The 16,664-nt window shown below is 34.6% G+C and overlaps 1 protein-coding gene across 1 annotated transcript; it reads left to right on the top strand.

Moving 5' to 3' along the window:
* LOC139840933 (secreted RxLR effector protein 161-like) lies at positions 1-681 on the top strand. The gene has a single exon (XM_071831174.1). It carries the CDS (start codon positions 1-3, stop codon positions 679-681), a length of 681 nt encoding a protein of 226 aa, XP_071687275.1.
* Positions 682-16,664: the final 15,983 nt, after the last annotated feature.

Raw genomic sequence — 16,664 nt, 5'->3', positions numbered from 1 at the left:
ATGAAAAATGTTCCTTATGCTAGTGCGGTTGGAAGTCTCATGTATGCTATGATGTGTACGAGATCGGATATCTGCTTTGCTGTTGGCATGGTAAGCCGATACCAATCCAATCCAGGTTTAACCCATTGGAAAGCCGTAAAAAGGATACTAAGGTATCTTAAGGGTACTAGTCATTACTCTTTGTGCTACGAAGGAAATGATCTTCAAATGAGAGGCTATACTGATGCTGATTGGGGAAGAGATATGGATGAAAGAAAATCCACCTCTGGCTTTGTTTTTCTATTAAACAAAGGTGCTATATCTTGGAGTAGCAAGAAACAATCATGTATAGCATTGTCTACAATGGAAGTTGAATTTGTGGCATTTTCAGCTGCTGCACAAGAAGTTGTGTGGCTTAGTCGATTTTTGAGTAGTTTGGGGGTTGTTGGCAATACCATTGATCGAGCATTGATATACTCTGATAATGAGGCTGCCATTGCATATTCAAAAGACCCCAAGTTTCATTGTAAAACAAAGCACATTGACATAAAGTACAATTATGTGAAGGACAAGATTGCAACAAAGAAAGTAAGTATGGAGTACATATCTACGCATGATATGGTAGCAGATCCTCTGACAAAACCCATACCTAGAGATGCATTTGTTAAGCATGTTAGGTCTCAAGGATTGCGTAGATTGTGATGAATGTACTATTTTAATAAATGTACTTACAAATTTTTTTTTTATCCAATGCAATAAGTTTTCTTTTAAATCCTTGTTTTATTGTTCGCTCTTTGTGTTGCGAATCGAGAAAAGTATGTCAGACAGATACAAGATTAGCCCACTCACATGGGTAATCAATTCCATTTCATGTGGCAAATGGAAAAGTGGTGTATATTAAGCACATTGTTTTAGTGACAATTGAGAGCTCAAGATTGAGATAATTAGACGCCACATTCATAAGTGTATAAATATTATGTGAATATTCAAAATTCACCCTATCTGTCATGAGTATCCAGATTTGAGTTCTTAAGAGTTTTATGAGTAGATGAATGAACTCGAGTTGTTGAACATTGAGTATGTTTGAACTATCATCTGTGCAACATTGATTTATAAACATACCTCCATTGTGAAGGAGAAATGTTGCAACATGTGATTCATACCACATGTGATCAACACGACCAAAAAAGGGAAATAGAAGAAACGATCTCTACTTCTATGTTATGTGAGTCCCTTGAGGTATTAGTAACCTCAATTTAATGTCCTTATGACTTTTTCTTGTCTCTTGAAGCTTAATTTAATGTTTGCTATCTTAAAGCGTTGTTTAAGGGTTATGAGTGATTCAACTTGGCTGGACGTTCTTAGAAAAGCAAGTTGAGCTAAGGCCAATGGATTCTAAGAGAAGGGAAGATCATGTGAAGTTCACATTAACTTGTATTCACCGGTCGACCAATTATCTTTTGTCTTAGTGACAAGTCTTAGTGATAAATGATAATTGTGAATACAAAAGAGTTTTATGAGTAAAACTGAGATCATGTGAGTTACTAATGTGATTAATGATCTAGGACATTGCATACTAAATCTACTCTTTCCAAGATTATTGAGATGTTATATATTCCTAACAGATGTATAGCAATTGAGCTCTCAAAGTATGCCGGTCGCACAGCTTAGTTCCCAGTATGAATGGTTTGCATATTATACAATAGTTTCTCGAAATATATATTGAGTATATATATCGAATTCGTTTGTGTACGAGTGGGAGATGTTGAAAATTATTTGTGGTACACCCACAAACTCATTATGTTTGACTTATAAGACACGCAAAAACACAAGAAACACACAACAAATCATTGAGAAAATCATACACTAGTAAGTAGTAAAATTGTGAGTATAATTGTTCAAGTGGAACATTGCAAACCTTAGAAGGAACTTAGGCCGTGAAACTAGAAAGCCTTCCTATTGGTGATCGCTTTCCCGACCGGTGATCTAAACGTCGATCCTACTCATTTCCGCTGCTCGTATTCGGTATGTCTCGAATTTATATTTATACGACAATTAGATACTCGATCCGTAACGTATCAACTAATAGAAGCAAATGTCTCACAATTTTGAATATAGGGTTTTCAAGTTGAATGTGTTTTGCGCTCCAATTATATGTTTATATTACTCTATAATCTTTTGTTTTTTAATTAATAGACAACTATAACAGGCTGTAATGTGCTTATAGAAAAGATATACTAGGGTCGCACGACAGGACGAAACGGCAAAGGTGTTCGTATTGATAAAATTGATGGGATGACTTCACGACCGGACAAAAGGAACCAGAAAGGAGTCTCCAATACCGGTTAAAAATCGACATTTTTGGTTGGTTTCTATGTTTGTGATTGATATATGTTGTGTGTTGCTTTTGTTTTAATTTGTTGAAGTTCTTTTATTAGCCTTGCTCATTTGTTTAGGTGTGCCTATTTGGTTTTGGTCATTGTTTCAGCTTTGGCTCGGTTAGAGTTATCGAGGTATAGTCTCGAGTTGCTATTCTAGCATGTTACTTTTAGCGAGCCATTTTGTTTGTTTGGAGTGGATGTATCAGTTTATGGTTCCTTCATTTATTGATGAAGATTTTCTAATTTTAATAGTAATCGTTATTTTAGGCAAAAAAAAAAAAAAAAAAAAGATATACTAGATGAATAAAAAGTACATGCATACTGCAGAAACGAAACAGATATGATATGATGCTCTGAATTTACGGTACATGAGATATTTGAATAGTTCTTGGTCTTTACAACCCTAAAGATCATATACTATATCCAGAAAGATATTATACAAGATACTAGTATCAAATTTTATTTTAAATTAGTCACCCTTAAGAACAATGAATGTGTGGACATATATATACATGATATTCTTTTAGAACTTTTCAAGAATCTACAATTGATAAACTAAAATTCTATTGACAAACCCCAAATAATTCACTCTACAACATAGTTTATAATCTGAATATATTCTGCTATCTTGTGACCGCGAAAATGAACTATAGAATACCTGAATTTTCACATACACCAATGGACTTTGGTCCATGTGGTACCCAATTCTTATGATCCTTGAGCTCCATGTGTGTGGTGGCTTGAACAAGATAGCATGTACATGTTGTAACATCCCGCCTTTTTCCGTTTACTTTTCCGTTTAACTATTTAAATTCCATTATATGTTTATGACATCCCTCGTTAATACGCGTTTTTGAAATATCTCGTTTAGGTAATTCACGCACCCGCAACCGAACTAGAGGGACCATTGTTGCCAAGAGAGCAAAGAGGTGACTAGGTCAACTAGTCAACCCTTCACTCTCATCCATTCATTATCTCTTTCATTTTCCCTTTTTCTTTAATACTTTCACAAAATCTCTCAAACACCAATCCAAGAAATCATCATCTAAATCAAATCGAGCAAGCATCAATCAAAACAAATTACATATTTGGAATCCTTGCAACTTCCTCTTCGATTTCATACCGATTTCATTACATTTGGGTAACTTTCTAAAATCACTAGATTTTGTGTTCTTGATGTTTTTAACTTATAAAGTTGTTAATTAGTGTCTATGGCTCAAGTCTAACATGAATATATGATTTATATGTTCGATTTTGTTATTTGAAGTAACTAGCATGAACATAAACTTTGGTGTGTTTGATTTGGTGTTTTGGTTGATTGAATGATGTTAAATGCCATAAATGCATGTATTAAATGTGTTCCTAACATCACTAGCTTCAATTTCATGTGTAGGTTGCTTGAGAAAACTCCATAAACTTGATTAGTGATTTTGGTGAATTTGGGTTAGAGTTTGATAAGCTTGAAATGAATATTTGATGCATTGAATGCCATGAATTATTGTTAGTAAGTAGTTAGTTGTATTGTATGCTCGATTACCTATAAAACGGCATGTTGTATGTATGCATTAAATGCCCGAATCATAAATATGCACTTATCAAATTTGAGTATTAAATGTGTGCATTAATTGATCATTTACTTTGGAAAGCCGATTGTTACAAATAACGTTTTTGGTTGGTGAAATGTATTTAGTTGTGTTCTTTGTCAAATTACCTTTCTAACGATATAAGATACGAGTTCTAAGTATTAGCGGTTTGCGAGTTATGCTTGAAAGTGTTTTGAATTGAGACTTGGACAATTGAGACTGACCAAGTACCAGCTCCCACGTATTGTCGCGGCGCGGCAATCCTGGGTCGCGGCGCGGCCTAAGCCGTGTTCAGGTTCTGACCTACATGTCAAATATATGAAAAATGTTTGGCACCCTATGGACCTCCGATTCACATGAGACTTGTTCTAACATGTTTATATATGAATAAAAACCTCAGAAAAATAGTTCGGGACCCGACCCGAACGTGTTGACTTTTTCGTTGACTTTGACCGACCAAAGTTTGACTTTTTGTCAAACGTAACCAAATGATTATGCAACCTTCCTAACTTGTTTCTATACTTGTATCTTGCATGAAACTTGACAATTTGATTCACATGCTACATAATCGAGTCGTAACGAGCCATAGGACTAATTGAACATCTTTGACCTATCGTGTTTACCGTTATTGATACGACCTATTTGTTTAGGTCAAGACTAGCATTATCCTTCGCACACGTTACTTTGTGAAGTACTTTTCATACGTGCACTCAAGGTGAGATCATAGTCTCATCTTTCAAACAACTTTTGTGCTTTAAACTATGGGATGAGAAATATATACGTATCATACTTTTACACATTGAACACAAGTACGAAAACGAACATTCCATGTACGGGTTTGAACAAAACTCCTCAATTCAATTATCATTAGTTACACTTGCAGGGTGTAAACGTGAACTTATATTATGTGATCACATGGGCTTGACGAGCCTCATTCGGACGGTTCGTTACCGTTAGCGGATGAAATATATTTTCGGGTCTAGTGTATGTTCTAACACTACGCAAAGGGTGCAAAACAGTTAAGTTTGATAATTGGGTGCCCGCGAAACAAATAACAACTTTGGAATGCAAATGATTTAGATAATCATATTATATTAAATCTTGTGGTTCAAATGCAACGTTTACTAAAACACCTATGATTTCACCAACGTTTTCGTTGACAGTTTTCTGTATGTTTTCTCAGGTCCTTGAAAGCTACTTGATACATGCTTCCGCACTCTTTTTGATACTTGCTTGGATGTCGAGTATACGTGCATAGTTGGAGCGTCTTTTGACTACTTTAAATTGTGTCGCATAGGTTTCATTCGTACGTTAAACTTTGTAATGTAACTAGTCTTTTGAACTACATTTGTAAACTTGAAACATCCTTTTACTTATGAAATGAATGCGACATATTTTGGTCAAACGTCATGTTAAAGACTTATGACCACGTAACGGGACCTAAGTAGTCGGCGCCGTCAAACATGATTTGGTCGGGTCGCTACAGATGGTATCAGAGCGTTGGTTGTAGGGATTTAGAGTTCATTGGTGTCAACCCCGAGTCATAGGGTACATTAGTGATTCTAGACTACAACCGGCATATAGACTTGAAGTAGGAATTACTTGACTACTTGTGCATTATACTCGAACTCGTCTATCATATCTAATTCTTATTCAATCTTAATCTCACGTTACTTGATTCAATTGACGCGTCACCTTGACTATATGAATTAGTGTCGAATGCACATATGAATTAGGGTAATATAATTTCCGGGATTATATTACGGTGACTCATATGAACATTTCGACATTATGACATAAAGAATTTAAGGCGAGTCAAGGAAAATTTCTCTCTATCCTTATTCCATATCATGGTTAGTATTATTAAGAATACTAATCAACGGTATTCTTGTGTTTTGAAGGAACAATGCCTCCTCGTCGTGTGCCACGCCATGAGACTCCCGAACAAGCACTACAACGAATGATAGCCACCGCCGTGGAAGCGGCCATGGCCGATCACTCCTCCAACAATAACAACTACCACAACAACAATCAAGGGACCGGTAACTCAAGCGAAGGGTGCTCCTACAAAGCCTTCATGGGGTGCAAACCTCACACTTTTGATGGAACCGGGGGACCGGTTGTGCTCACTCGATGGTTCGAACAAACGGAAGCTGTTTTTAGCATAAGCGGTTGTCGGGACCAAGATAAAGTCAAATATTCCACCCACACCTTTGCCGGTATCGCCCTCACGTGGTGGAACACGTATGTACAATCGGTGGGTACCGATGAAGCTCATGCCCTCTCTTGGGCCGATTTGAGAGAGAGGATGATCGTCGAATTTTTCCCTCGTGAAGAAACCCGAAAGCTCAAACAAGAGCTAAGAACTTTAAAGGCGGTCGGAAACGATCTCAAGGCCTACAATCAACGATACGCCGAGCTATCCTTGATGTGTCCCAACCTCGTGAACCCCGAATCTCAAAGGATTGAACTCTATATGGATGGTCTTCCAAAGAGCATCAAACAAGGAATGATGTCATCCAAACCCGCTAACCTACAACAAGCTTTGAACATGGCCCACCAATTGATCGAAACGGTTGACGAAATCGTAGTTCCAGCACCTAAGGCCGAGGATAAATCAGGCGGCAACAAAAGAAAATGGGAAGCCCCCCAATCAAGCAACAACTACAACAACAACTTCACCAAAAAACCTTTCACCTCCGACGCCAAGAAAAGTTATGGCGGAAATAAACCCTTTTGCAACAAATGCCACAAACACCACTATGGTGAATGTAGCAATCTATTTTGCCATCGGTGCCAAAGGGGTGGTCATGTGGCCAACGATTGTAGAAGTGCCGCCCCCGTCGCTCAAAAGGTGCCCAATGCACCAAAACCGGGTACTTGTTATGAATGTGGCCAAACGGGTCATTTTAGAAATGCGTGTCCGAAGAAGAAAGCCAACACCAACACGCGCGGACGAGCTTTCAACATCAACACCGAGGAAGCCCGAGATGACAATGAATTAGTCACGGGTACGTTTCTCCTCAACAACACTTATGTTACTTGTTTATTCGATTCGGGTGTCGATAAGAGTTTTGTATCCAAGACTTTGACTCATTCTTTTAATACTCCACCACTTCCACTAGATACCACTTATACCATTGAAGTGGCCAACGGAAAACTATTGAGTGCCGACACATATTACCGGGGGTGTACGTTAAACATTTTGGGTAATGAGTTTGAAATTGACTTGATACCCATGGAACTAGAAAGCTTCGATGTAATAATCGGTATGAATTGGCTAGCCAAAATGAAATCTCACATCCTTTGTGATCTTAACGCAATCCGAATTCCTATCGAGAATGGTGAACCTTTGATCGTCTATGGCGATAAGAGTTACACCAGACTCAACCTTGTTTCATGCATTAAAGTTAGAAAACTACTCCGTAAGGGTTGTTTTGCGATCCTTGCTCACGTTAAGAAAGTCGAGTCCGATGAGAAGCACATCGATGATGTGCCAATTGTTAGTGACTATTCCGATGTATTTCCCGACGAATTACCGGGTCTTCCACCTCATCGACCAGTTGAATTCCAAATCGATCTTATTTCGGGAGCCGCGCCCGTAGCACGTGCACCATATAGACTGGCTCCATCCGAAATGCAAGAATTGCAAAGTCAAATCCAAGAACTACTTGATCGTGGTTTTATCCAACCTAGCCATTCAACTTGGGGTGCTCCGATTTTGTTTGTTAAAAAGAAAGACGGATCCCTACGAATGTGCATTGATTATCGTGAACTAAACAAACTGACGGTTAAGAACCGATATCCTCTTCCTCGCATCGATGACGTCTTTGATCAACTACAAGGGTCTTGTGTATATTCAAAAATCGATCTCCGCTCGGGTTATCATCAATTAAGGGTTAAGGGGGAAGATGTCTCCAAAACCGCTTTCCGAACTCGTTATGGTAGCTATGAATTTCTTGTAATGCTATTTGGTCTCACTAACGCAACGGCGGTGTTCATGGATCTTATGAACCGCGTGTGCAAACCGTATCTTGACAAATTCGTTATCGTGTTCATCGATGATATTTTGGTTTATTCAAAAAGCGAAGAAGAACACGAGGAACACCTCCGACTTGTGCTTGAACTTTTAAGACAAGAACGACTCTATGCCAAATTCTCCAAGTGTGAATTTTGGTTAAAGGAAGTTCAATTTCTTGGTCATGTTGTAAGTGACCAAGGTATTAAAGTCGATCCAACGAAAATCGAAGCCATTAGTAAATGGGAGACTCCTACTACTCCTACTCACATTCGTCAATTCTTGGGTCTCGCCTGTGACGACCCGGGAATTTCCGACCAAATTTAAACTTAATCTTTATATGATTTCGACACGATAAGCAAAGTCTGTTAAATCGAGTCTTAAAATCTTTGAACTGTTTACATGAATTCATTTAACCTTTAACTATTCTCGACGATTCACGAACAATTAAGTGTAAATAGATATGTGTGTACGTATATATAAATAATAATTTGAAATATAATTTAAAGTATTATATGTTGTTGTTATTAAAAATTAATAAAATAAAAATAGGATATTATAATAATTATTATTTAAAATATATCTCTATATATAAATAATATATTAAAAATAAATATTAAATGATTGTAATACTCGTTTGATGTCTCGATAGATATTAAGCAAGTTAAATCAAACTTAGGTAATTTTAAAATAAACGGTGATACGAAAATAGGTATATAAGTTATAGGCTTATTAAAAGTATATATTTAGGATCTAATTATTTAATTTTAACACTTTTTATATTTTACCCATAAATGAGAGGGACAGTTGATGTAATTTTTATTTATTAAATTAATGACTGAATTTTATACCATAATGACCAAAATAAATAAATAAAGTTAATTTAAAAATATGAGATTTTTCTGAACACCTTATCCGCCACTGATTTCGCATGATACCCAGTCCGTGAAAACTTTCGGTACATAAATCCAATAAAGAGGGCTGCTATTGGATTTGTGCACATTCTTAAACCCAATTGTGACATTATTATATTATATATGATAGAGATATATGACAGATTTCACTATCTTCTTTATATGTATTTTCTTTTGTTTCTTCTAGTGACTTTTGCATCGTTTAAAGCATCACACTACAAGTTAATCAATTATAATTGATACATAAAAGCATTCGATTACTGTACGTCTCAATCATTCATGAGATTATATTACTATATATATATATATATATATATATATATATATATATATATATATATATATATATATATATATATATAATATGCATACCTTTACACTACATACATATGACAACCACCATTCACCATACCCACTTGTGATTTATTTTACCTTTTCTATTTCCTGTTTTCGAATATCAACCCATCACATAATAACCCACTTACTCCTTTCTTTTCATTATCTTGTAAAATTAAGACCACACCAAAACCATGATTGAGTGTGTAATTGCTTTTAAACTTCCTTTATCAACTTGCTATATGTATATTCTATATATGTATGCGTGTGTTATTGGAGTGGGAACATCAAAACCATCAACACCATTTGTTTATTTTATTGAGCCACACCCATCTCCCTTCTTCCTCTTCTCCCTACAAACTCGCCACCACCTCGAACCACCGTGAACTACACCTTAAATCGCCACCTTATTCTCTCTCCCCCTCTCTTCCATCAACCGTGACCATCCACCACTTACAACTACCACAAGCCATCGTGAAACACCCTTATCCCAATCCTATTTTCTGGTTCGAACACCACCAATGACTGCTGCGATTATCCTTCTGATTTTCTCATTACCATAGCTGTCCATCGCCACCATATTCCTCCAAAAACAGCTCTCCGGCCAGAAAAGAAACCGAACCCATTATTTTTTTTTTCTGTTTGGTTTAACATATGAACTAGTCAAACGGTCGCTGGTTTTCTGTTTAGTTGTTCGACTACAATAAAATTTCAAACCACATGAATACTTTGATCCCTGCTTGCGGATTACCGGGTGACATCATCACTCATGTGTAACCCACATGTAGGGGATGATGAACAGTGAAAGTGTAATGAACAATGATGATGATTGACTATTACATTTATGCTTTTATGACTAGCGTGTGATGATCTAACCTGCAACTCAATTTGTTTATGTTTCTAATCATAACCCACATGTTAATGTAATAAATCGTTATTGATGGTGAGTTAGCGATGAAGATGATAAGCGAGATTAGATTAATGATGATGACAGGAGAAAATGGCGATGATGATAATGGATAGTTGATTTTAATGGCGATTTTAAAATGATGAAGATGATATGGATACTAGTCTGCTATTGTTTTGAAAATGGCGATTTTAACTGCTTCTGTTTCTTATTCGTTTTAATGCAAAGTAAAGGAAAAACCATGATTTGTTTTTGGGCCGTAAAAAAACCTAATTATGCCATGATGGGCCGGTTCTTGATTAGTTGGGCCGAGACCCATGTTAGGTTTTCTTGTTGGGCCGAAAAATATATGGACAGAAGATAATGATGAAGTAGAAAAAGAAAATGGTGACTAAAGAAACACGGGATTAAGTATATTTAGTTCCAAATAATATCAGAAAAACGGGATTAGAAGGGTGGTTTAATGTGGTGTCAGATAAGCGTGAGGTTACGGGTTCGAGCCTGGACTAGGGCAATTTTTTTTGGGAAAACTTGTTACTTTGAGGTAGTTGCTATTATTATTTGTTATTATTCTTATTATTATTATTATTATTATTATTATTATTATTATTATTATTATAATTATTATTATTATTATTATTATTATTATTATTATTATTATTATTATTATTAAGGGTAACATTATTATCAAAGTTATCATGTTCATTAAAACTATCATTTTAATTAAAAGTATCATCAAAAGTATCAAATTATTAAGAGTAACATTATTATTATTATTATTACCATTAAACACGATTTTATCGTTATTATTAATACTATTATTATTATTATCATTATTTTTATTACTAGTATTATCATTATTATAAGTATCATTTTTTTTTCTTTTTCAAAATATTATTATTATCATCATTATTATAATTACTACAAATAAAATAACTAGTATTATTATCAAAAATTAATATTGTCATTATAAAACCTAAATATTATTATTATCAACATTGTGTTAATATTATTAAAAATCATTATTTTAACAAACCAAATGTTATTTATATAAAAATATATCAGATACATATATGATAACTATATAAAAATTACATTACTATTTTAAATAAATAATATATAATTAATATATATATATACATATATATATATATATATATATATATATATATATATATATATATATATATATATATATATATATATATATACGGGCTTGACTATTATTATATGTTATTTATATGTGTCAATATATACATGATATAGGTTCGTGAATCCGATGCCAACCCTGCATTGTTCAGTTTCGTCATATGTATTTTTACTACAAAATACAGTATTGTGAGTTTCATTTACTCCCTTTTTCTCTTTACGTTTTTGGGCTGAGAATACATGCAAATGCTTTATTAACTGTTTTACAATAATTATATGCGTGAGTTTCATTTGCCTTTTTACCCTTTTATATTTTTGGGCTGAGAATACATGCGCAATTTTTATCAATGTTTTACGAAATAGACACAAGTAATCGAAACTACATTATATGGTTGAATGATCAAAATCGAATATGCCCCCTTTTATTAAGTCTGGTAATCTAAGAATTAGGGAACAGACACCCTAATTGACGCGAACTCTAAAGATAGATCTATCGGGCCCAACAAGCCCCATCCAAAGTACCGGATGCTTTAGTACTTCGAAATTTATATCATGTCCCAAGGAGGATCCCGGAATGATGGGGATATTCTAATATGTATATTGTGAATGTCAATTACCAGGTGTTCAATCCTTATGAATGATATTTTGTCTCTATGCATGGGACGTATGTTTATGAGAAATGGAAATATGAAATCTTGTGGTCTATTAAAATTATGAAATAATTATTTATGTTAAATTAATGAACTCACCAACCTTTTGGTTGACACCTTAAAGCATGTTTATTCTCAGGTATAAAAGAAACATTCCGCTGTGCATTTGCTCATTTTAAAGGCAGTATTTTGAGTCGATCATCGTAATGGAACCAGATGTTGGTGACTTCGTCCAGATGGATTAGGACGGGTCCTTTCAGTTCGTATCAGAGCGGTGGTCTTAGCGAACCATGTCTACATTAGTGTGTCTAACTGATAAGTCGTTAGGATACATTATTGAGTCTGGACTTCGACCGTGTCTGCATATCAAAAGTTTTGCTTATCATTTTGTGTCAAAAATTACCTGCTTATCATTCTTAGAGAATCACTTGTTTATCATTCTTAGTCTAGACACGTTTTACTGCATTGACTGCATGACTAGTGTATAGACAAAATTCATATCTTAGCGTATCTGCTACTTCATATCTTAGCGTATCTGTTACTGTAACTTTGCCTGACAACTCCCGTAGATTCCTCCATAACTTATGGGATTTTAGTATTATATATGCATATGTAAATTATGTATTGCAGGGTACTAATCTACATCCTATAATCTATTTCTTATCGAAAATCCTTCATCTGATCGTACGAGATGAATCCTACAACCAGTTTGAGTCCCTCAGATTCCGATAGCTATTCCGATAGTTATTCCGACAGCTATTTCGACATAGATGTTCACCTAAACTCCGAAGACAGCGTCATCGGCATGAATCAACCAATCAGCCATTATCAATTCATCTGATGGGTTCGTAGTTGACTTAATTAATGGAAACGCGCAGAAGGCAATCCCTTCCACCAACTGAATTCACCTCTTGACAATGAACCTGAAGCGTTTACCGGCGAACCTGTTCGAGACACCATTTTCAGTCCCATTTCCAGGGTAACTCGACAAGATCATATTCTATCCACAATTCTGAACCTTATTCATTCGCTCGTTCCGACCGACAATCATCCTGGAGTAATAAGTCAACGAACTTCGCGCTCGAATAATCAATTCGGAGAATATGGTGCAAAATGTACCAGCTTCAGCAACGTCACCGGCACCAACAGTACAATCAATAACAGCACCAGTACCATCAACAATCCATGCTTCAATATCATCATCTGTATTTTGAGTATGATCTTCGTTCTACGTATCGTTCTACCTCATTTATCTTCGTTCGACATGGCGAATATGTAATCTCTAAAGTTTTAGAGATTATTTATTCTAATTCCAACCGAAAAACAAATGAGTTTAATATTATATTAACTCATTAAATCCATGAATACATCTGAAGAAAATATATATGTATATATGTTTTCATAAAGATTATAATTAAAAATTCTCTTGTACAAACTGTTAATGGTGAAAATATTTTAACGGGTAGGTAATACCCGGGGACTATTTAAATTTCACATTAATAAGTTACATTGTACGTTCTTCGAATCTGTTTCAACAGTCATATACTATCCTACTTACATCCATCGATATACAAATCCGTTCACCACAGAATAACCATATTCATCCAATTACATATTTGGATTTTAACCTATCAGAATCCAACAAGTGGCATAATGAAGAAATAATGGACACAATAAAAATTGATTAGAAACAGATTAATTAACAATATGAAATTCTATTAAGAATCTACGCTAACAAAAATCCTAGCTAACTGTTCCTAGCTAACTGTTAATTCCGTATTACCATTTAATTATCGCAATTTATTTATCGCAATTTAATTATCGCAATTTACATTCTCGCAATTTTATTTATCGTCATTTAATTTCTGTTATTTACTTTACGCACTTTATTTATCGTCATTTAAATTTCTGTTATTTATTTTTACGCACTTTAAATATCAGGACACGTATACAAGGTTTTGACATATCATATCGACACATCTATATATATTATTTGGAATCACCATAGACACTCTATATGCAGTAATGATCGAGTTCTCTATACAGGGTTGAGGTTGATTCTCAAATAATATATATACTTTGAGTTGTGATCGAGTCTGAGACGTATACGGGTCACGATACGTATTAATTAATTCGAATATTATATATTAAACTATATATGAATTATTGGACTGTTACTGTGGACTATCAAGATTGGACAATTTAAAATGAATTAAAATATTGATTATAACATATGAAACTAAACAACTCTTCAAGTTTGCCACTTGATTTCATCTTAAATCTCATTTGTATCTTGACGATTCCAATCTGCGTTCAAACATTTCATATTTCTTGAAAACACCTCAATCGATAGGATGAATCAACCGTACTTCATCTACGAAAGGAAAGATTTATGCATATAGTTATGCACCTGAGAAACTCTCGGCAACTGAGAAAAACTTTAACACGTAGCCGCGTCAGATCCTTTGGCATTTATTAGCAAAAATAACTTTGCGATCCCTTTTCAAAGTAGCCAATTTTGTCACAGCTCCAGTAAGTCAACTTCGACTTTTCATTTGAAGTAGCCTTACTATAATCCTGATATATACAATTACCCTTTTGATACCGGAGAATTCTTTTATATTCCACCATATTACCAGCAGACGTACCAGCAACCTCGTTGCTTTTTGGCTTAAATCTCTCTGACAAATCATTATATTTATTCATTGAAACCCTATCATATACTCATCAGCATCTTGTAACGAGAAGTGACATAACAATTACCAAGAATCAGCAATCAGTACTTTAAAAACTCACAGCATATCTACATCAACAGTTATATGTATGGCATTTATCTCTTAGAATTATGATCTCTCATTCTGAAATTCTGAAAAGTACTCAGTCACAAATCAATACTCTGAATGTTGAAAAAGCCGAATGAAGCAGCAAAAACCATAGACAACCTTAAACGACCTTAATCATCGAAAGTTTGATAATAAAGATTAGTATGTTGGAAAAACTCAGAAAAGTTGGAACTGGAAAATGGATTGAGCTAACCACGAAGGAGACCAAGGACAAATACAAGGACCATACCATATATTCAAAGAATCCAGGTAATTCTGGATCCGATGAAACCTTCAACGAATATCTTGCTCTGTACTCATGTTAAAATCTCGCGGAAAATCTTTCTCCATCAACCATCGAACTTAGAAATTCCAAAATATCATCATCAATATCTTCGATATTTCTGAGGATATTTTCATAAATATTCTCGTCCGAAATTATATACCTCTTCGTGCTTCTTGTGTATCCTTATATTGGAAACATTCAAGAGAAAATTTAGTACCGAAAAGCAGATTATGCGAAACTATGAAGAAGGTCGTGGACAAATCACAAAGAATAAGTTTGACTTCAAAGAATCCAAATGATTCAATGCCTGCTGAAATCTTTAGTGAATATCTTGCTTCTGACTCCAAACTCTTGCAGACAAATTTTCTTCATCATCCTTCGATATTAGAAATTTCAAGATATCATAGTATCTTTCATTATAAATATCCTCCATATTTTTGAAGATATTTTCATAACTATTGTTATCTGAAATCATTAATCTCTTCGTGCTATCAGTATTACATCATATAGAAACTGTTAGTTTCTATATTCTGTAAACTTTCGAGCTTAAAATATGAATGTTATTGAAGTAATGTTGGGAACTGATGCATGAGTTAGTATAATATAATGAGACTTGATCAATGTGATTATATTACAGTAAGTCATGCTGAGTTTCTAATGGGATGTGATGATTCACAGAATCTACCGTCATCATGTATCATGTTACACGACTCTTGCATTCTAATTGATCTCTAATTATATCAAGAACGTATTTCTTGATAAGTTCTAGCTATTCCTGTGACTTCTGGTAATTTAACCAATCAAGATCGTGCTATTGTAATCTCTCTCTTAGAACATTAGCTATGTTCATTCAAAACTCCATACCTAAAAATTCTGGACCATTATTCATTTGATTTAAAGTCGGGAAGAGAAACAAGAGCATAAAACTCCAATATATAGGGGAAAATATAAAGCCCAATAACAACATGGAGGTCACAAACTGTGGATATTAATACGAATAGCAATATAAAGACTTGGGAGAACTAAAAATACTATAAACCCAAGAGCATAGTAGAAGTAGACAGATTCCTCTGGTGGTAGATGAAAAAGGAGAATGACAGATATGAAAGTCAGGAATATATCCAGAATTAAAAACTGAATGAAGCGTATTGACTGACGATCTGGAAATATGTATTAAAGTATAGAAAATGGGAGAAGTGAAAAACATTGGAACAGGAGAAGCTTAATTTATAATGGAAATATCAGACAGAGTAATCGAGGCAGATCGCTGTATTTAATCATAGAGATCTTAATTTCCTTACTCGCCGAATAATCAAATCTTTTAGATTTCGAAGATTTTCTTTATATCCCTTGAATTCCGGAATTCAACTGAGATGACGTCAAAAGTTAAGACGCACCTTATTTTCTAAATTCAACCATGACTAGTCAAAAGTTATGATGAAACTTGCCTTTCTCATTTCACCATTTAGTGATAGCTTCATTCGTACTCTTCGAATAATCGAATTATTTCATCCTTATTACTCAATGGTAATAAAACTCTATTTATCAGCTTATATGAGTCATGAAAACATACTTATTATTATTCATGACCATCCCACTCAAATTTCGGGGCGAAATTTCTTTAACGGGTAGGTAATGT

The sequence above is a fragment of the Rutidosis leptorrhynchoides genome, chromosome 4 (genome assembly GCF_046630445.1).
Source record: "Rutidosis leptorrhynchoides isolate AG116_Rl617_1_P2 chromosome 4, CSIRO_AGI_Rlap_v1, whole genome shotgun sequence".
Classification (NCBI taxonomy): Eukaryota; Viridiplantae; Streptophyta; class Magnoliopsida; order Asterales; family Asteraceae; genus Rutidosis; species Rutidosis leptorrhynchoides.
The sequence above is the reverse complement of the archived record's forward strand: the minus strand, read 5'-3'. Positions and strand labels throughout refer to the sequence as shown.